At 49.9% G+C, this 21,414-nt stretch overlaps 1 protein-coding gene across 3 annotated transcripts in view; it reads right to left on the reverse strand.

Moving 5' to 3' along the window:
* The window catches only part of KLHDC4 (kelch domain containing 4), a 64,097-nt gene that overhangs the window by 17,148 nt on the left and 25,535 nt on the right, over positions 1–21,414 (reverse strand). For 2 of the 3 annotated variants that reach the window (XM_075939921.2, XM_075939918.2), the window contains exons 6-8: positions 15,077–15,169; positions 13,675–13,834; positions 1,887–1,968 (exon numbers count right to left, since the gene is read on the reverse strand). In XM_075939921.2, the coding sequence (XP_075796036.1) occupies positions 1,887–1,968; positions 13,675–13,834; positions 15,077–15,169 (335 nt within the window). The remainder of the gene's footprint in view (positions 1–1,886; positions 1,969–13,674; positions 13,835–15,076; positions 15,170–21,414) is intronic. The other variant, XM_075939920.2, reaches the window with a different exon arrangement.

The following is a 21,414-nucleotide window of genomic DNA, read 5'->3' on the forward strand; positions in this document are numbered from 1 at the left end:
CAACTTTATATTGGGACTGGCAAGGTGATAGTTGCGGGAAGGGGCATGGGGAAGAATTAAGCTTTGATCTGTGAAACTGACCCTATCCAGCTTACTCATTTGGTTATAAACACAGTGGCTAGTGCACAATAAACAGGAAAGATCCTAGTAACTAGAGCTGGGGAAACACCTACGAGATACATGCGTCGTTCACCTTGTATGCACAGGATACAGATCCTGTATTGACGAGAAAGCAAGCGAGGGCCCGGTTTTCAGAGCAGTCTATATACTGTACCGGGGAGCGGGCATTCCAAAACGGCATTTGGAAAATAAATCCAAAACATTTCGTTTTCACCATAACACAATTTTTCCGAGGCTCCAAGCTGCCCTGGGCCCTCCCACAGCCTGTGAGGTGGGGAGCCTACAAGCACACGCGTGCCAGGTCTAACTTGTAACACGGCCCTTCCCCACCCCTTAGCTTGCTTGGGCCCATGCCTCCCTATGGGCAGAGAATGCCAATGGGGAAAAACATCACACGGGTTTTACTGAAAGCACAAAGGAAGACTCAGATGAGCAAACCCAGCAGCATCAGGGCAAAACCCAGCAGCATCAGGGTGAGAGCTACCCATTTACACGCTGGTCCCCAAGAGCTTGATAGTGGGGCTTCACGAAAGGCGGGCTTGAGCCACCGCAATGAACCTCCCTACTAGGGATGAAGCAGCACTTGCCTGCAATGAGGGTTACGTTGAACTGGTTAGCCAATTCAAGGGGATTTTACACCCCTACTCCCTGCCCCACTGTGATGAGGGTTGGATCCAGAGCCAGATTTGGAGGCGGATATTGGTCCCTGGGGCAAACTCTCCAAGGGGCCGAGTCAGAACAAAATCTGGACACCACAAAACACGGGAGAACTTTTGGGTTTCGGTCCTCAGCCCAGAGCTGAGCTTGGTCATTCAAACCCAGTCCTCTTCCGAACACACGGAGCTTGCTGGCTGGCTTGCCCTGCGTACACTTCACGGCTAGCACTGACCACGGCCCCCAAACCTAGATCACCACTTGGCTTGGGCTGTGCACTGAGGGACCGCAGCTGACACGCCCGACTGCATTCCCCTTGCACAGAAACCAGCAGCAACAGCCTCCATCCGCCCTTCCTCTGCTCCCATCCCAGCTCTGCTACGTCACAGTTCCCCTATTTTGGTGCTGTCCATCCAGGGAAGGTTTTAAAGGAGCAAATCTTGGCATGATCCAATGGACCGGCAAGTCCCTGAACACCAATAACCCCGTATGGCTCCACTGCTTGGAGAGGGGCAGCACTAGAGGGAACCTCCTTCCCCATGGGTCACAGAACCTATCCCTGCAAAGATCCCCAAGCCACTGGCATGCGCGGTAGGCGGCTTAGGGAAGGGCAGGCATGCCATACAAGCAATCCCTTACGGACGGGGGGCACGGCTCTTGTGAAGCCTAGTGCGGCTCTGGGCCACAGTAACGGATGCTGTGTAGCCATGGGTGCCGAAGGAGTCCCTCTCCAGCCTCCTCTGCAAACCTGCCTGTCTGCCTGCCTGTGTGGTGCAAGCTTTGGCCCTAAACATCCCCCCGTGTCACCCAAGGAGGAGCAGCAATTCATCGGTCGCCTCTTCCCCTTCGTCTGGTTGTTTTCTTTCTAAAGCAAAAATCCCGGCACCAAGTCTCTACCTGCTCCTGGAAAGAAGGGACCTTGGAATCAACTTCTCCCGGAGCCGCTTCGCATCCCAACAGACCGGGGCACTGTTCATAGTTCTACCGAGTTTTCCTTTTTACGGTGGTGATGATGTTTCCGAGGAGGGAGAGCGGGCTGGGAGAGCAAAGCGCGCCAGCCTCAACCACCCCACCCCCCTGTTCCCTCTGCCAGCCAGTGCCTACACATCTACCTTCCTCCTTACCCGCGCCTTCAGCCTTCAGCAGGAACATGTCGGTGTGCAGGGTGCCTTTGTCAACATCTTTCTTAATTCTCTGCAAGAGAAGTGAAGGATAAAAACCCAAATGAAACACACTCCATGGGCCCAACACTCCTGGTCGTCCATAGCCTCGACCTGGCAGACATCTGCACCAGACTGGGGAACTCTTTACCCCAGCTGCAATTCACAGGGCCAGCCAGAAGCTAATCATGGTATCAGCTCACCCCAACCTTTAATTAACTTGCTTAATGGCTTCCGCAGTTGCCATGCAAGATGGGGATGTCAGGAAGGAAGCAGCTCTAAGGGGTGGTGACATATTTTAGAGAGAGAGAAGGGCGTGGCCCTGGCATCAAGAAACTGGAGAGCAATTCCCAGCTATGCCACCGGCTTCTTTGAGACCCTCAGGCAAATTACATGCTCTATGCCTCAGTTTCCCCATCTGTGAAATTGGGACAGGGATGGGCAAGATTCAGCCTGGAGGCTGGATCCGACCTGCCAAGCCTTTCAGCCTGGGCCGTGGCCCACCCCTCTGGGCCCTCAGGCAGAGAGCAGCCTCAGAACTCAGAGCAGCTGGCTGCCCCATCTGCCTCTCTGCACTGGGGGAGGGGGAAAACTTTGCGCACTGCGAACCCACTTCTTCACCCAACCCCCCCTCAGACTCCACACCCTCTCCTGCACCCCGATTCCCTACCCTGAGCTCCCCTCTGCACCCAACCCCCCCTCAGACTCCACGCCCTCTCCTGCACCCCGCTTCCCTACCCTGAACTCCCCTCTGCACCCAACCCCCCCTCAGACTCCACGCCCTCTCCTGCACCCCGATTCCCTACCCTGAGCTCCCCTCTGCACCCAACCTCCACCCCAGACCCTGCACCCTGTCCATAGGAAAGCGCAGCCCTTGACCACTCACCAAAATGTTGGAGTGCCTCCCCTCCCCAACAAAATTACTGCCCACCCCTGAACTGGGACATTGATACCAGGGTATCCAAACTCACTAGCATTTGGAAGGTGCTTTGGGACTCTAAGTCAAAAAGCACGGCAAAAGCCAAACACATCATCCCTCCGAGGGTTCCAATGCCATCTCCCAAGTCATGTTTAATTTAGGGATGTAACATTTCGATGAATTGGCTAATCGAATAGTCGATGCAATTTGCGTTGACTATTCGATTTGTCGATAAGGGCGCCTCCGCCGGATGGCTGTTGCTACACTTCAAAGGCAAAGGCACTGCAGGGATCCTGGGGCTAGTGGGGGACTCAAGCAGTACCCTGCTGGCCCCACGCTCCCTGCAGCGTTTCAAAGTGGCAGCGCCACATGGAGCCCGGAGTCAGCAAGGGAGTCTCTAGATGTCCCCGGGCTGCACACGGCATTTCAAAACAGCAGCTCCTGTGCTGCGCATGGTGTTTCAAAGCGGCCGACCCCGGGCTCCATGCAGCGCTGCCGCTGTGAAGCACCGACTGCTTTCCACCCCCTTGCTGCCTCTTTCTGATAGAGGCAGCACGGAGTTGTGGGGGGAGGGGAGCGATTAGTGTGTCGACTAGTTGCTCACATCCCTAGTTTAATTTCACTTGCCGCACTTCCCCTGTGATCACTCAGCTCCCATCGTGGCGATGGCCAGTTAGAACAGGCACTGACGTGAGGACAGCACTCGGCACCTTTACATCCATCGCTACAAGAGTTAAGAGGTCCTGAGGGCCTCAGCTTTCAAGGGCCCTATCCCAGTTTTATGCAAGGCAGCAGCAAGCTCCCACCGACTCCGCTGGGAGAAGGACCACGCCTCAGCAAATGTAATTAATTAAATGCCATTCTTCTCCCTCGCTTTTGTTTCTTGCATTATAAATTCCTGTTCTCCTGGGCTCATAGCAACATGCATCACTGGAAGGTAGCAGCTTTCAATGTCGCCACGGGAGGTCTCTTATTAACGTTATTAGCCACCCCATCCTTCAGTTTGAGTTCCTACTTCTCCCCCCTGCCCTGGAGTGTTGGTGTTCAACATGCTGCAGAGTCCTTCTGCAAAAAGTGTCCAGAGAACGTGGCCTGTGCTAGGTGGGCCTGGCCCAAAATTCAGGAGTGTTCACACGGAAGGTGTTGACGCATGCCCATCTCGGAGAACACGAGCAACATAACGCAACTCCGTCTCGGCTTCTTGCACACCAAACATACCCAGAGTCAGAGTCCAAGGCCAGAAGGGACCATTGTGATCCACTCGTCTGACTGCCTGCGTACCGTGGAAAAGAGAACTTCCCCCAGAACTCCTACAGCAGAGCTTTTAGGAAAACGTCCCGTCATGATTTTAAAACTGCCAGGGATGGAAAATCCACCACAGCCCTTGGTAAGTAGTTCTAATAGCGAATTACCTTCCATGTTAAAAACTACACTTGTTTCCAGTCTGAATGTGTCTAGCTTCGGCATCCAGCCATTGAATCGTGCTGCCCTTCTCAGCTACACCGAAGAACCCACGATCTAATCTGCGTTCCCCACACAGGTACGTGCGTCAGTTCAATGGCACAGTTACAACAAGAACACACTTACAATAGTCTGTTGTCACGGGGTTGTCGCTACAGGGTCAAATGTTAAGAGAGAGGCAGGGACAGAGGGGAGGGAGGCAGGACCTGTTTCTGGCTGAGGTCTGAACTGAGAACTGGAGAGCATGAGGTGCCAACAATGGTGTGGAGGGATTCGGGGCTGCTGGTGAAGTAGGATAAGCTCTGGCGGGTTGGTTGAAGGAAGATGGAGGAAGGTTTTTTAAAACGAAAGGGCCAAAGTCAGCCCTTAGGTCTGTCCACTCTGCTGAATTCAGGGTGAGCCTCACACGTACCCATCGTCAGAATGTGATGCTTGAATCCCACTGAAATGAACGGGAGTCTTTCCGTTGATGTCAATGGGCTCTTGACCAGGGTGGGGAACCTAAGATGCGGCCCCTGGCTTGCCGGGATCCAGCCCCCCGAGGCTTGGAGCTCTCACCAGCATTGGGAAGCCCATGCTGGTGCTCCAGTTCCCATCCCTCCTCCCCCCCTTTCCCTTTCACGAGGCTGGAATGCACGAAATCTACTAGCCTGGGCCCCCTAGGCTTTGGTGCGTGAGGGGAACGTGGAGAATGTTTTTCTCCTTGTCGGTTGAACACCTCAGTGAGGGGTTTGGGTTTTTTTGCACTTCTCACTTGTGTGGGGTCCCAGACTCATTTTTCTATGGGTCAGCAGACCCCCCCCCCACCCACAAAAGGATCCCCACCCCTGCTCTAGACCAAGACGGCAGTTGGAATGGTGATATCCTAGCCCCATGCATCCTGGCTCGTCCCCGGAAGCACTAGGGAAACACCTTGCCGTTCGGCGAGGGAATCATTCTCTTAACTCCCATCCTCAGACGTCTCGCCGCTTTCAGGGCAGCGGGATTTAGCTTCCCCTCCCCCAAGGTGGAAATGGCACCCCATCCCCCAGTGAGCCTGGAAACAGGGCAGGTGCCTGTAGCGTTCACACTGTGAGAATTAATCCCCCCAAGGGAAGGCAGCAACGCACGCTGCCACAAAGCTTTGTTGCATGCAGGTTACTGAGTCTCCCGGCAGTTGCTGCTGGAACCTCCACCAGCCTCCCGGCCAGCAACTGGAGAAGGCCTGGCTCGCCACGCTGAGGGGTAGACTGGCCTCTAGCCAAGCCTTCCGCTCTTCGGAGCAGGCCACGTCCATGCACACACGGGGCTGGGACTGTCGAAGCTCGCCGCCCCGGCCGGACGCTGCGCCGAGAGCGTTACCATGGAGCAGAGTTCGGCCCGTGCAGAGAGTTTTTGGACAGTCCCGCCCGTGGGGATGAGGGGGCACGAACGCCTGTCCAAAAACTCACGCAGATCCTCAAGAGCGGCGGGAACCTTGGTTCCAGATGCTGAACAGCAAGTAGTTTGTCTGCTACTACATCTGCTGCGCCTAGGGGGCCTTGTGAGAATAAAGACGTTGGTCCCGCCCAGAGGTTTAAGAATTCCTGTCCCAGAAATGCACTATGCTATAGATCTAGGGTGGGGAAACTAAGGCCTGGGGGGCCAGATTTGGCCCCTGAGACTCAGGCTCCTCTACCTCCAGCACTGGTGCTGCAGCCCCACACCTCCTCTGACACCACCCTCCCCCAGGGCTGGAGTGCCAGTTTCCCGCTGTGGGGGGGAGGAGCCCCCGGCCTCATGGGCCAGAGGCAGGCAGGCCAGGGCTGGATTCAATTCTGGCGCGGGGTAGGAAGTGGCTCCACACGCTGCCACTTCCCTTCCCCCCGGCTGGCCCAGTAAAACACGGTCGGGAGGCTTTTCCCCAACAAAATCTACTAGCCTAGGCCCCTTATGCTCTGGTGTGGGGGAGGAACGTGGGGGAGTTTCTTTCTCCTTCTCAGCTGGGGGGCCACATCAGTGAGGTAGGTGATTTGGGGGGGGGGTTGTTTTCCCCTCACTTTTGTATGGCCCCCAACTGACTTCCCTGTGTTTCACTGGCCCCGCTCGCAAAAAAAGTTCTCCACCCTGCTCTACATTCAGCCGGCCTGTGCGTCCCCGACCTTGAATTTCAGCACAACAGTAGAACTTTCCCAAGAAATATAGGTACACACTTGATATCCGAATCGCTTCCTGCCTCCCACACAAACTGGTGCTCGGTCAGCCACTAGGAATCGTATCTTTTGCCTGGTATGGTTCTGTTGGTTCATGAAATGGAAAGGCTACCCGGGAAGGAGTCTCCCTTCAGAGCTCTATATAGAACAAGCTCCAGCTCCAAACCCAGTAGCCATTACAGGCAGTCCCCGGGTTACATGGATCCGACTTACATCGGATTCCTACTTACAAACGGGGTGAGGCAACCCCGCACTAGCTGCTTCCCCCCAGCAGACCAGGGAGTCGCAAAGCTAGCGTCCCCGTTGCCCCCCCCAGCAGACCAGGGAGACACAGAGCGGCTTTTCTCAGCAGACACCCTCAGCTTGAGAATAAAGGACTGAGGGAAGTGAGGCGTGGGAGAATAAAACTGAGCTCTGGAGAAATGTTTGGCTAGAGTTTCCCCTACAATATGTACCAGTTCTGACTTACATACAAATTCAACTTAAGAACAAACCTACAGTCCCTATCTTGTACGTAACCCGGGGACTGCCTGTACTTCTGCAGCAGAACTTGAATTGGGCGAGGTCGGTGCCCTGGGATGCAGGGGCAGAAAAATCTGTAAGAACAAACATCAGTGATGTTTGTATCTTGTGAGACAGAGGGAAACAGCACAAGCACCTTGTGCCCACCAAAAAACACAAAGCGAAAACAAGCAACACAGCACATTTCGGACTTGATGTCTATTTCTTGGGTGTAATTAGAGGAGCTCTGTGCTGCAGGGAACAGAACTCAGAAGCCTGGAAGCTGTCGGCTTTTGACAGTCTCATATAACCATCTCCCAGGGAGGAGCTTCCAGCGCAAAACCAAAACAACACACACAAGGGAAAGAAAATGTTACCTTCAAAGAAACACATGGCTAACACCAATTCTGTTCACGCGGTCAGTGTACACCTCAGCATCTAATCACAATAAAGGAGTCGGGTTGGGTTTTTTTTTCCCCTACAATCTGTAGGGAAAAATACCGTCACTGTTCTTTTCTACAGGCACACAAGTGTGCACGTACACACAGAGGGGGCTCAAAATGATGAGGGGTGCAGAGCGGCTAACAGCACAGCTGTTAAGCCCAGCAATCTGAACAGTATGTGTGGGGGGGGGAGGGTTGGGATGTGTTCCAAGTGCTGGCTGCTCCAATATCAGGAGTCCTAGGAGGAAGAACGGCATTATTTCTCATCTGAAAACCATGTGGCTCCCTGTAGTAAACACACTGTATGAAACATGATAATGCTTCATGGACTGAAATGAATTGATGCGGTGGAGTGGGAGTTACAATGTCTTGTTTACACACACACACACACACACACACACACACACACACACAATTTTAACCACCTTCCTTTTCACACAGAGGCCCACATTTTTAACGGGGGCTTCCACCCTCTCCCGAATTACCCAATTATATAATGCTGACATGCAAACCCTTGTTTTGCAAACCCTACTCAGTGCTATGTCTCTACATTATGTTGTTTGAACATAACATAAGAACATAAGAACGGCCGTACTGGGTCAGACCAAAGGTCCATCTAGCCCAGTATCCTGTCTACCGACAGTGGCCAATACCAGGTGCCCCAGAGAGGGTGGACTGAAGACAATGATCAAGTGATTTGTCTCCTGCCATCCCTCTCCAGCCTCTGACAAACAGAGGCCAAGGACACCATTTTATCCACAATTCATAAATAACGTGAGCCCTCTCCAAATTCCACGTTCTTTACAAGCATTCCCTAATGAACACGCTCACCTGAGCCCATGGAAGGGAGGTAGGGAAGGGAGGAGGTTCATCTCCCTTTGACAGAAGGAGAAACTGAGGCACAGAGTAGTTAAGTGAACTGGTTACAGAGGGGAGCCAGTGTTTACAGCCGGGGTAAGAATTCATAGCACCTATGGCTGAGTCACTGAGGGCATGTCTACATTAGGAAATTATTTTCAAATAACTAAATTTGAAATAACTCCCGAAATAACAAAATCGAGATCGCGTTATTCCATGAGGAAAGCAGGAGTACAGATTTCAAAATAACCAGCCCATTATTTCGAAATAACGGGCTTGGTAGCATGGACTCTCCGCTTATTATTTTGAAATAAGGGGGGTTTATTTTGAAATAACTCTCTTGTGTAGACCAGGGCTGCAATCCAGCTCTGTGTTAATTGATTTGAAGTGCAAAATCAAAGACAGCTGTTGATGGTTCAACCCACAGGGGTCTTGGCCAGGCTGCAGACAGAACCGTTGGATATTCATTAGACTCTGTAACACATTCATCCCCCTGAACGTTTCAACAAGTGAGAGCCCACCCAAACCTGCTTCTTAAAAAAGAGCCATTAGAAAGCTACCCCTTAAAATGCACCCATGGCATAGTCTGATGCATTTTAAAAAAAACCTCTCTCCCCTTCCTCCCCCCCGCCCCCCAATGCAGTTTCTAGTCAATTTTCACTGGTGAAGTGTAGCAATATTAGCTTCCCGACATCTCCCAGCTGCATTCAGAGTTCTAGTCAGGAACACTCTCCGAAGGTTGCCTAGCAATAGCACACTCTCATTACTTTAAACAGCCCGAGATGCAGTCGCTGCGGCGCTCTGACACACAAAAAGAAAGCCAAAAAAAGGGACGGTCTTAAAACTAAGATCAGCGGGTGAAGAATGAATAAAAATGATCCAGCAGGATTGTTCGTGGTGCCAGAGATAGCTGAAAAGATCCTCCTAAGTTACTTTTCAGGGCATGAGGATGACAGCAGCCAAAGAGGGAGCCCGGCTATTTTCAGTCTCCATGAACATGAGACAGCACAGTTGCTAGAATACACTTGAATAGAGGGACACTGTGATGATACCAAGTGCCTGTGTAAGACAGTAGGTGTAGTGCTCCTAGTGTCACCAATAACATCGTCGTCAGGCTTAAAAATTTTTAAATGATCTGAATGAAATGTAATTTCGTTTACTTTTCGCTATTTCCCCACCGGCCGCTTGCAATCCTCACTTTGGTTGTCCCGGAGCAGGCGTGAAGGGGCCAAGGAGTTGGAGCCAAGGAGCTGAGAATTAAGAGACTTGGAGTCTAGCCTGAACTCTTCCATTGATCTCCTATGTGGCTTCGGATAAGTCACCCATCCTCTGTTACGGTGTCCCCCAAGGACTGCTTAGCGACCCGTGAGAGCGGTTGTGAGTATCAACAGGTGCACCACAGCTGCAGTGCATCAGACACAGACCACAGCAAACAACATTTGGATCAAAACAGCAAGAGGATTCATCACCAAGGCTGAAATTGGGTGGTCGGCCATATGCTATCGTAGGGCCCTGCAGAACATGCGCTATGGGTCATCCAGCTAGCACGGTCCAAAGCCAGCAAAACGTGGCATAGACCAAATTCCTTCCCCTCCCTCACCGCTTGCCCCCAGCACATCTGACAGGATGAGTGTGACAAGCGGAGGGAGAAGGGTCGTCTGGGAAGGGAAGCGCTCCTGATCCAACATGGGAAATGAAAGGGTGATTTCACGTAGGGCTCCACAAAGCTTGTGTGGTAGAATGGCCACCAGGATGGCCCAGAGATGGCTGGAGTTCCAACCTTAATAGGGAACGTCCTGGTTTTGAGTCCAATCATGTTCCCCATCCTCTGGCAACGGGGGATAATTATCGATAATTGAAATTTAGCATCCCTACTTTGGACTAATTTGGATGCTGCCTTGTCATGTGGACACGCTGTTTTGAAATGATTATTTTGGGAGTTATTATTTTGAAATAGTTTCCTAGTGTCGACAGGCCCTCCGACAGCTACATTCCGCCACTCATGGAGTAAAGCTGTAGTCACCGGGATCTGCGGATGCTTTCTTCCAGTGCTGACAGGGTTACGGGTGCACAGCTAGTTTGCTCGCTCAGTCAGCCAAAAGGAGACCTTTGATCTGCACCCGGCTTCCTTTGCACCCCCTTCTTGCCTTGTTCTCATGGTAATTAATATAGGGCAGCCCTTTTGACCATATGTCCTCGCTGACCCAGTGTTCCCTGTCTCCATGCTGGGAGGCAGGAAGTAAATATTTCATTGGCTGCATTGAGCCAAAGCCTTCTGCAAATGCTTTTATTCTTTATCATGCAGACGATAGCAGCAGGGCCTGGGTTTTGTGTCTCAGCAGAAAGGCATCTTCCAGCAGTGCAGCATCGAGGGAGGAGGATGCACAGCTCTTCCGATCTGAGTAAATGAGCAAAGAAAAGAGGGAAAATATTCTACCCTTATATTTAGAAACATTTGTGCCTCCTCCTGGCCCTGTGCTCATGGCTGTATCTTCTTGGATGCTCACGTGTTTAAGGAGTAGTAGCAATACGGAAGATTTTCCGCCTCCGCAGGCTTTGTCCTGCTCTTTGCTTTTTCTTCCCCTATTGCTCCAAGATAGGTGTGCAGCAAAACCTGCTTGCCAGATGTGGTTCTGCAGGCTACCGAAGGCAGCTGGGAGTGGGTGGTGTGCTGCATCCCCCATGGACATTAAAGCTTGTGCATTTTGTTTTGTTAACGTTGGCTGCTGTACCATGCCGAGCTGCATTGCAACGTTTCCAGGTTGTTTTTCTTTTAGGAATTTGGGAAGTGAATAGGGTGAGGAGCTGAGAGAGAAAGTCTGGCTGGAATTCAACCCTCCTGGTTGATGCCCAAGCGGCTGGTCTTTACGCAAGGTGCGAAGCAGGGATTAGAACAGAGGGCAATTCATCTTGGTCCCAAAGGACAGCTGTTGGGGTAAAACTCCCTGAGGCCCTGAGTCACTCACTGCACATGTGACCCTGTTCATGACTCTCATGGTACCCCTTTCTGTGTAGTTCAGAAGGGAGCAGCGAGTCCAGTGTGCCCTCTAATTTTTTCCCCACCCATGTGTGGAATACATTTTATGTGCACCAAGACAAGTGCAGATGTACACCACCAATTGAAACACGTTAGCGGCTGCGGGTACTCTGCTAATCACCTTGGTGGCACCTGAATGTCTCCTGGGTGGCCGCCCAAGTGCTCACCTTAGAGGGAACATTGGCAGAGACCACCTGTCTGAAACTCTGTACTGCCTCCACATCCCTCTTCTGGGCTTATGTGATACTTGGGGCCTCGCATGTGGCATGGGTGAGTTTCACGCTTGGCGGGTAAGCCTGAAGGCCTGTTGTGTCTTAGCTGCGAACTGTGACCCAATGCACTGGGCAGAATTAATACGTCTGGCTTCTAGCTGCCGCAAGATGTCAAGGTGCCAATTCTCAGAGCTGTCCTGATCGTTTCATTTGGTAAGGTTAGTTAGGTCCAATTACAGCTCCGTTAATGCAAACGATTGTTCAGTACTTGCTGTCTCTGCTGACGGCTGATCTTGGAGCGGAGTCTCTCTAGATTTAATGTGAAGTCAATCAGCCTCAGGGATTGTTTCGAATCAGTTGAGGACATGCTCCCAGACTCAGTGAAAGGGGTGCACTTTTTGGGGGGAGGAGGGAAATGCTGCACTGAGAACCGGCAGCATTGCTCGAAGCTAGACAAGCACCGCGCAAGAAGTGATTCCTAGTCACATGTGCAGTGATAATTTTAAATTATCATGAGTGGTGTGGAGAAAGTGAACAAGGAAAAGTTATTTACTTGTTCCCATAATATAAGAACTAAGGGCCACCAAATGAAACTAATGGGCAGCAGGTTTAAAACAAATAAAAGGAAGTTCTTCTTCACACAGCGTGTTGTCAACCTGTGGAACTCCTTGCCTGAGGAGGCTGTGAAGGCTAGGACTATAACAGGGTTTAAAAGAGAACTAGATAAATTCATGGAGGTTAAGTCCATTAATGGCTATTAGCCAGTATGGGTAAGGAATGGTGTCCCTAGCCTCCAGAGGGTGGAGATGGATGGCAGGAAAGAGATCGCTTGATCATTACCTGTTTGATTCACTCCCTCTGGGGCACCATTGGCCACTGTCGGCAGACAGGACACTGGGATGGATGGAGCTTTGGTCTGACCCAGTACGGCCACTATTACATTCTAATACACTTTAAATGCAGAGCCGCAGCAGGGGAGTTCATGGACCCATTGCAAGCCAGGACTGAGCCGGGCTGCTGGCCAGCCTGCTAAACAATTTGCAGGTGGGGGAGGGGAGGGAAATGTGTGTAGCCCATAGCATTAACCGATGCGCTTTTGCTTATCGGTTAATCAATTACACTATTACATCCCTCGTCCAAAGCAGACTCCATTAATGTGGGCGCGCTCTTTCAACTTAAAGCCCCAGGAAGCAGTGGGAGTAATCACTTGGAATGGCTCTGGGGAGTCGTTATTTCAAAAGCACGGCACCGGAGCCGCCACACTGACGCTATTTCGAAATAACTATATCGCAGTTCGCGTTATTCCTCGTGGAAAGCAGGAGTTGGTATTTCAAAAGAACTCCCTAGCGGCGACCAGGGCTTAGAGGCAATGGGGCCAAGCAGAGGCACTCTGCGATCTGGGCTCGGCAGAGGTGCCTGGGCGCATGGGCATTAATGTTCGCTTTGGGGTGGCACGGCATGGCCGGAAGGTATCATCAAGGAAGGATGTGCCGTCTGTCAGAAACTGAAAAATAATGGGACACTCTGGCACTGATGCCTCCGAGGTATCAGGCCACAGGGCAGATCACAGAATCCTAGGAATGGAAGAAAACTCAAGAGGTCAAGTCTAACCCCCTGCTAAAAGCAGGACCAACCCCAACACAATCAGCCCAGCCAGGGCTTGGTCAAGCCAGGACTTAAAAACCTCTAGGGATGGAGATTCCACCACCTCCCTAGGGAACCCATCCCAGTGCTTCCCCACCCGCCTAGGGAAATAGTTTTTCCCAATATCCCACCTAGACCCCTGCCCCCCACTGCAGCTTGAGCCCATTGCTTCTTGTTCTGCCATCTGTCACCACTGAGAACAGCCTCTCTCCATCCTCTTTGGAACCTCCCTTCAGGCAGTTGCAGGTGGCAATCAAATCCCCCCTCACAGAAAGGGGTGGGGCAGATCCTGGGTTGCCCTTCAATTCAGGTAGTCATCATGGGCGCGAATAGGTTGGAGACCACTGCTGCACAGCGAGGGGAATTGCGCACGCGGAGGCGAAGTGACTTGCTGAAGGCTACCCAGACAGAGCAGAGAATTAACTCAGGTCTCTCAAGCTCGAGCGAGCTAGCCTTCCTCTGACCACCTCAGCTCCCCAAGAGGAGCCTCTTACCTGTTTGGAGTAGCCACCATAGACGATTACGTTGCCCTCTGGGGTGGTAGCCATTTGGCAGCCAGACCTAGGAGCAGGGCCAGTCCCCGACGGAGACAGCTTGGTCCACGTGAAAGCGTCCAGGTTGAAGGCATACACATCGTTGTAATAGACGTAATCTCTAATCAGGGCACACAGAGACAGACTGCCATTTAGCACAGGGTCAAATGTTACTTCGGGGACACAAGATGGATGCTTTGGAGAGGTGGGACAAGCAATTTAACCCCTCTTGGGCCAGGCCTTTCAAAAGCGGGCCTGTTTCCTCGGCCACGGGGACTGAACGGCAGGAGGTACAGTATAAAATGGTGATTTGCTAGGGCAGAAAATGACAAAGCGCGCTGCTACTGAGAAAGCTACTTTTTAGCAAGACGGCAGAAACCCTCCTCCAGATTCTCTGCTCTGTATTTAACCATCACTTCCAAACTAGTCCCGGCACCACCAGGCCACGAGTGGAATCCCAGGGATTTAAACTTGAAAGGGGGGGAGCAACAAAAGATAAAAAACATTCTCTACTCTTCGAGATCACCAGAACCAGCCAATGGGGGCAGCACATGGAGACACCGCCCCCACACACAGCGGCCGGCCGTACACAGAGTGAACCAGCACTCAGCCAGCCTGCACTTAGGGATGTAAAAGTTAACCGGTAAGCACGCCCTTTCCCAGCAAGCTTACCTGGGTAATTGGTTAACCAACGGGGGGCTCCTCCAACTGGGCTGGGCCCAGCCAGAGTAGAACCCCTACTCGCAGTGTGGCAGGCTTGGTCCAGACTGGCTGGAACAGCCCGCACTTATAGGGCATCACGCCGGGGACATGGCCAGGGGGCTGCTCCAACCCAGCCGGACCTCCTCCCAGCGCATTAGCCGGTTAAAACACTTTGTTTAACCAGTTAATCACCGAACCAGGATTTTACCTCCCTACCAGCATTTTTATTGTTAGCAATTGCCAGAACTGACAAAATAGAGTGATATATCTCATAGACCTCCAAACACCCTGTTCTTCATTTCATTTCATTGATCTAACCGATCAGAGGAGAGGTTGCGCACGGGCTATAAATGCCTGCTTGAAAAGACTATTCCTGATCGTTTCTGAAAGCTGAACTTGGTAAATGGAAGTACCATCTTAATCTTTAACAGGGGGGTAATTTATCACAGCAACCACTTACCGCAGAGTGCGGTGGATGCTTGATAGCTTTAAGACACAACTGAATGTCTAAAAGATATAGCCTCGCGCAACTACACACCAGTGGACTTGATACAAGAATTAACAGGTGAAATCTTCTGGCCTGTGTCATGCCAGAGGTCAGACTAGGTGAGAGTCCTGATGCCTTCGGACTGTAAAATACAGGAATCCTGGAGCAACCAACCTTGCGCTTTCGTGGAATCCTCCAAAGACAATTAACTGTCTCTTGCAGGCTACCATTCGGTGTCCACTCCGTCCCGCCGGCCCGCCGGTCACCCTGAAAAGCAAGTGATTGTACGGATCAGCGAAGGCCTCTTTAACCGATTTCAGAGTTCGTCCTTATTTTAAAACATTGGCAACGGCTGGCTGAGCGCACTCGGCTTCTCTTCCAGCACCAATGAGAGTGCGGAGAATTTCGCTACCTTAATAAGATGCACATTTTCATGCAAAAAATGTGTGTGCTTGCACAATTCGGTGTTGTGTTTTGCAGTAATCGTTTCATTCCTCATGATTAAGTCAGTCATCTAGCTTCTGTGCTACCCGAGATCTAGGAGCCTGCTTAGTTATGAGTCAGGCAGCTAATTTTCCAGGAGAGTTTAATGAATAGCAGCGAACGCCCACAACTAAGAAAAAGACAGAGAAGGCAGCATGATCTAAATCTCAGCACAGGACTAGGAGCCAGGAACTGATGAATTCTAGTCCTGGTTCTGACACTGACTCCTCTCTGAGGCCTTGGGCATTTCATTTATCATCTCAGCCCATTTGGCAACCATTATTAAGGGTACAATATCTGACTAACAGAAAAAACCAAGATGCTTATATAGTAGTTTTGGAAATCACTTTGAATTCCTCAGATTAAAGCAGCCCAGCAGTGCAAAGAGTTGATGATCATTTGAGATATTCAATAAGGAGGTAGACATCGATGTTCTGGTCTTTTCAAACTTTCATGACCTTTCTGCAGCTTCCACTTCCAGGAACAATCCCCAAGTCCTCATCTGTCAGCCCCCAAAAGCTACAGGAAGAACCCGGCCAATGAAAAGCAACATTTTCCGAAGAGCAGTAAAGATCTCGCACATTAAGAAAAGCAAACCCTTCTCTGATAGGACAGTCCCGGGTGGGTAATAAGCAGCTCACAGGCCGGATCTGGTTCATCAAGGTTAGCCCCTGGAAGGCAGCCAGATGCTTAAAGGACCTGTATGTCTGTAGGTACAACTGCTCGCAGCTCCCACGGTTTGCTGTTCCCAGCCAATGGGAGCCGTGGGAAATGGCACAGCCAGGCCACCACTTCTCGCAGCTCCCATAGGCCAGAAACAGTAAACTGTGGCCAACAGGAGCTCGAGCAGCTGTACCTGCCAATGTGCAGGTAAATAAAATGTCTGGCAGCCCGCCAGGGACAAACTCCGGTGAATCGTGTCCGGCGCATGGGCTGCTTATTGCGCACCCCTGGGCTAGTGACATTATAAACGAGCCTGAACTAATATTCCCAAAGTTTTTGCCTCGGGCCCAGAGCTATTTCCAACAGAAACGTCCACATTTTTCCCTTGCTTGTTCTTTGCCTCTCTAGGTAAAACCTGTGCATATTAATCCTTGCCAAGGCACCAGTCTTGCGAACATGTGTGTGAGTAGCACTAGTGCCATGCACTAGTGAACATGTGTGTGAGTAGCACTAGTGAACGGGACACCTCGCCTAGATAAAGTTAATGCATGAGCCTCTCTGCAAGATTGGCGCCTACATGAATACAGAACCGCAAGCCATTTGCTTATCAAGGGTCCATTGCTATTCTGGAAGAGGTATTATAGAGCTATAAAGAGCCAAGGCAGATTCCCACAGATAAGAGCAAATAAAAAAACCCAAATCAAGAATAGTGTGTGGGTAAGAAATGAATTAAAATTGCTCTTGTGTCCTTTTATTCTAGCAGGAGGAGGTGTGCTTTTCTAAACAGTTGTTAAAGGCATCCTCTGTTTGATCATGCATTAAAATCACTATTTTCTTTCTCTCTGATATAGAAATTGCCAGTAGATTGCCCCAAAGCATGGTGCCTTTTCAATCCTTTTTAAAGGGGAGTTTCAAATCAATGTTTACAGCAAGATAAACACCTGCTTTCAAGGCAATTTTGATCCTCTAAATATTCTGTTTCTACAGTAAGTGTCCTCTCTGAAGCCAATTACCATTTCTGACTGGCAAAAAGCGTATTCATAGATTTTCATGGTTGTTCTTAATAAATAAGCACATGCAACTGAGTAATCAACTCCACGCTTTCCAAACAATTAATATTCCAAGCAGGGGCCCGATCCAAAACCCAGTGAAGTCAACTGAAAGACTCCCATTGATCTTCACTGTGCTTTGGATCATCTGGTTTTTCTCCCTCCCCACCCAAAAGCTGCAATTTAGAATGCAAAATAGATACTAGAAAGGGTTACTGGAATGAGCAGGCACCTTGCTGGAATGAGGCTTAAATAAATGTCTATAACATTTTATTTAAAACAGAAAACCTCCCAAGATACAATCGTCATTTAAAAAAAATATTTTCATACTGAAATTTCGCGTCCGGCTCCAAGCCCTCCTTCCCCACCTCAAAACATGGCTCTGGAGAAAGCAAGGGATGAAAAACAAATCCAAACCATTCTCTTCCATTTACAATGTAAAGGGAATCTGCAAAATCAGAGGCAAATCGCATGGGAGATACAGACAATAGCACAGACAACAGCACTGCAGAGAGATTTTTCAAATAAATTGGTCCCCAAATGGATTTCTGCATCTAAAAGCCAAGATCTCTTTGAGTTTAAGAGCTCTCCTGTGCTCAGCAAGATACAGGATAATTTAACAAAATGGCAAAGTTTAACACTCTCCCCCGCCCACCCCCCCCCCCCCCCAGCAGCAAAATGTATTGGTTTTAAATTGAAAATGTTGCCCACCTTTTATATTTTGTAAGGGTTAAATAACACTTTGAATAAGCCCAAACACCTCTTTGAACTAGACCAGTACAATTTCCATAAAGCCCAATAATTTTCTATAAACTTCACAGACATATGGAATCTGTCTACCTGATGGGATTTTTTTAACGTCAATTTCCCACCATTGCGAACACTAGAACAGCTCCAAAGTTGGAGCATTAGTGTCGATGAACCACGGGTGTTTAACCAAGCCTGCTCAGAATAGATCTAGACAGGGCAATGTTTAAAAACCATCAGTTGCTACGGAAGTCTTGTCTATACTAATACTACCATTGCCGGGAGTGGGAATTTTTTGCTACAAAACTTTAACGCACCATGGTAAAAAAAAACTCCTTTTGTCTGATGAATGTATCATCTAAATAAGGCAACACACATCAAAATCCCATTCAGCTCTTGGCTCATCATTTTCTTTCCATTTTAAACCCATTTTAATCATTATTTCATTATGGCAAGATTAAAAAGAAGCAGTTCAGAATCACCTAAAGATGTAATGGTCTATAGAGGCAGAAAGTTTAATGGTACCCACACGGCCAAGCAGGAAACCTCAATCTGGTCAGGCAGCCCTAGCAATGATGTAAAACTCTTTATTTACTCTCTGTGGCAGAATGTATGCGTGTAATTCCAATCTCAGGGCCTCCCGATGCTGTACCCTACCTGTGGTCCAGAAACACATTTCAGAGACAGGCTGAGCAACGGAGGTTGAGATCAGAAAGCAGCCAGGTGGGAGAGAGCTGTCCATTCTCAATGCTTTTTATCAGAACACCGCCTAATCTAGACACAGAGGCCATGTCTACACGACTGGAAAGATCAATGTTGCTGCAGTCGATTTTCCAGGGTTCAATCTAACGAGTCTAATGAAGACCTGCTAATTCGAAGTGGGAGGGTGCCCCGGTTGACGCCGGTACTCCTGCTCCTCAGGAGGAGTAAGGGAAGCCAACAGGAGCGTATGCACCCGTTGACCTCCTGCTGTGTGGACGGTGATTTAAGATACGACGACTCCAGCTGGAGTTGCGTATCTTAAGTCGACTTTCCCCTTTAGTGTAGACGTGCCGAGAGAGTATGATTCTAACTGAATTACACCGGTGCAAAGTCAGAGTAACACCAACGAGGTCTGTGGCGTTACTTTATATTTACACATACGCACACGAGATCAGAATTCAGTCCCAGGCTCAATAATTCATTATTTACCAGGCTAATCTTACTCCTCCCCTCAGAAAGTGATAGGTAAATCTTGGACCATGTTACCATTATACTAACGACAATGACTTTTTGGTATGTCTAATCACCTTCCACCCAGAGGATCTCACAGAGATTTTACATACTAGTAGCTTCACAACTACTCTATGAGGCAAGAGATATTTATCTTACGTTACATAAAAGGAAACTGAGGCCCGGCCATTCAGGGTTCAGTTTTCAAAGGTTTACATTGCAAATATAGGCACAAAAGGGCTGCTGATTTGCATGCAAAAATATTATCACCATGGTCAAATCCATAGCTACTGAATGCACAAGTAATTTGTTTTGCATCTAATTTCATGCAGTTACAGTAAACTTCCGATAATCCGGCACCTTTAGGACCCAGGGGGTGCTGGATTATCAAATATGCCAGACTATCAGAAGGGGGGGCTATGAGGGGTCTGGAGTGGGGTGGGAAGGGATGCCACTCCGGACCCCTCATAGCCCCCCCTTACAATAGTCCGGCTCTGCCCCTGGCGTCCCTGATTCAGCTGCTGCTGCTGGTCAGTTTCAGCAGCAGCTGAATCGGGGATGCCTGCAATAGAGCAGCTGGGGTGCTGCCGGGTTGGTCCCGCAGCCCCGAGGGGCAGTGCTATGAGACCAACCCAGCAGCACCCCAGCTGCTCTGCTCCTGGCTTCCCCGATTCAGCTGCTGGTCAGTTTTAGCAGCATCTGAATGGGGGAAGCCTGTCCGGCTGCCCCAGCACTTCCGGGTTCCTGGTGGTGACGGACCATCAGGAGTCCCGGAGCATTGGATGCCGGACTAATGGAGTTTTACTGTACCACCCTGGTGCTCAGAAATCACATCTGCATGCTCAACCGAGGAACATATTTATATGCTTAATGTATTAAAAATCAGCCTCTCAAGTGACATGTTCATGCTCACAAAAAACAACTGTACAGATTTAGAGACAGTCTGGCTTCCTGTCTACGCCATTAACACACGAGACCATCCTTCCACCTCTCCTTATGACAGCTGGGGGCCGTCTGGCTGCAATACTGACTGCCAAGCTGTGCTTGAGCGGGGAAAGCTGTCGTTCAGGCAGTGCCATGATGAAACATACCCTAAGCCCCAAGGACTGCTTCATAGATCACGAGGCCAAAAGGGACCAGCGTGCTCATCTAATCTGACCCCTCCCCCGCACGTCGCAGGCCAGAGAACTCCCCCAAAACAATTAGCAGCATTTTAAGGGAGAAAGAAAATCTAATCCTGATTTTAAAATGGTCAGTGATAGAGAATCCACCACAACCAATGTTCCCTCTAATCGTTTCTATCCATGTGCGGGTTTTTTTCCATTCACGAGTGGGATGCATTTTTTTATGTGCACTCTACCGTGTCTGAATGCGCACCATCAGTAGAAACAAAAAACCTAGCAGTGGGCGCTGAGCTAATCAGCTGGGTGGCATTTGAATCTCCCTGAAGCAGCTACACAAGCGCACTGCTGAACACTGATCACAACCCTGGGTAAATTACTCCAATGGCAAATTAGTCATCGTTAAAAATTTACACCTTATTTCCTGCCCGAATTTGTCTAGCTTCAGCGTCCAGCCGATGGATCGTGTTAGGCCCGTCTCTGCTAGAAAGAAGAGCCCATTAGTAAATACTCATTCCCCACGTACAGACTAATCCAGGGAACCCTTAACTTTCTCTTTGTTATCGGTACAAAGGCTGGGCTCTTTGCATCTATCACTATATACCGGTTCTCTAATCCTTCCAACATTCTCATGGCTCCTTTCTAAGCTCTCCCCAATGGATCAGCATCCTTGGATTGCAGGCATCCGAACGCAACACAACATTTCAGGAGCTGTAGCACCGCTGGGGACTGCTCCGGCTTGCTTTGTAAACAGTGTGAAGCAATCGCTCCTAAAATGCTGTCCTGAAATATTTAGAGCATTACATTTCACAATTGCCCGAGACGTAACCCGGTGCTAGTTAGCGCTCAGATACTCCCATGAAGACAGACATAGGATAGGCCCATTTTTATACACGGTACATCTACACTAGCCCCATAGTTCGAACTAGGGAGGCTAATGAGGGCGACCAAAATTGCAAACGAAGCACAGGATTTAAATATCCCATTCCATGAGGTTTAACTGTTAATTCGAACTAAGGGGTTTATCTTAGAATCATGCTTCTCTGCCGAGCGTAGATGCGGGCAGTTATTCCGGGCTAGTCAGTTTCCAAAATGGCGACCGCCTGGGAACATGCTAATGAAGCGAGGGATATTTAAATCCCGCACTTCATTTGCAATTTCGGTCGCCCTCATTAGCCTCCCGAGTTCGAACTAGGGGGCTAGTGTAGTTGTACCCATAGGGAAGTATCACCCCAGA

This window comes from Pelodiscus sinensis, chromosome 12 (assembly GCF_052426305.1).
Source record: "Pelodiscus sinensis isolate ZL-2025 chromosome 12, ASM5242630v1, whole genome shotgun sequence".
Classification (NCBI taxonomy): domain Eukaryota; kingdom Metazoa; phylum Chordata; order Testudines; family Trionychidae; genus Pelodiscus; species Pelodiscus sinensis.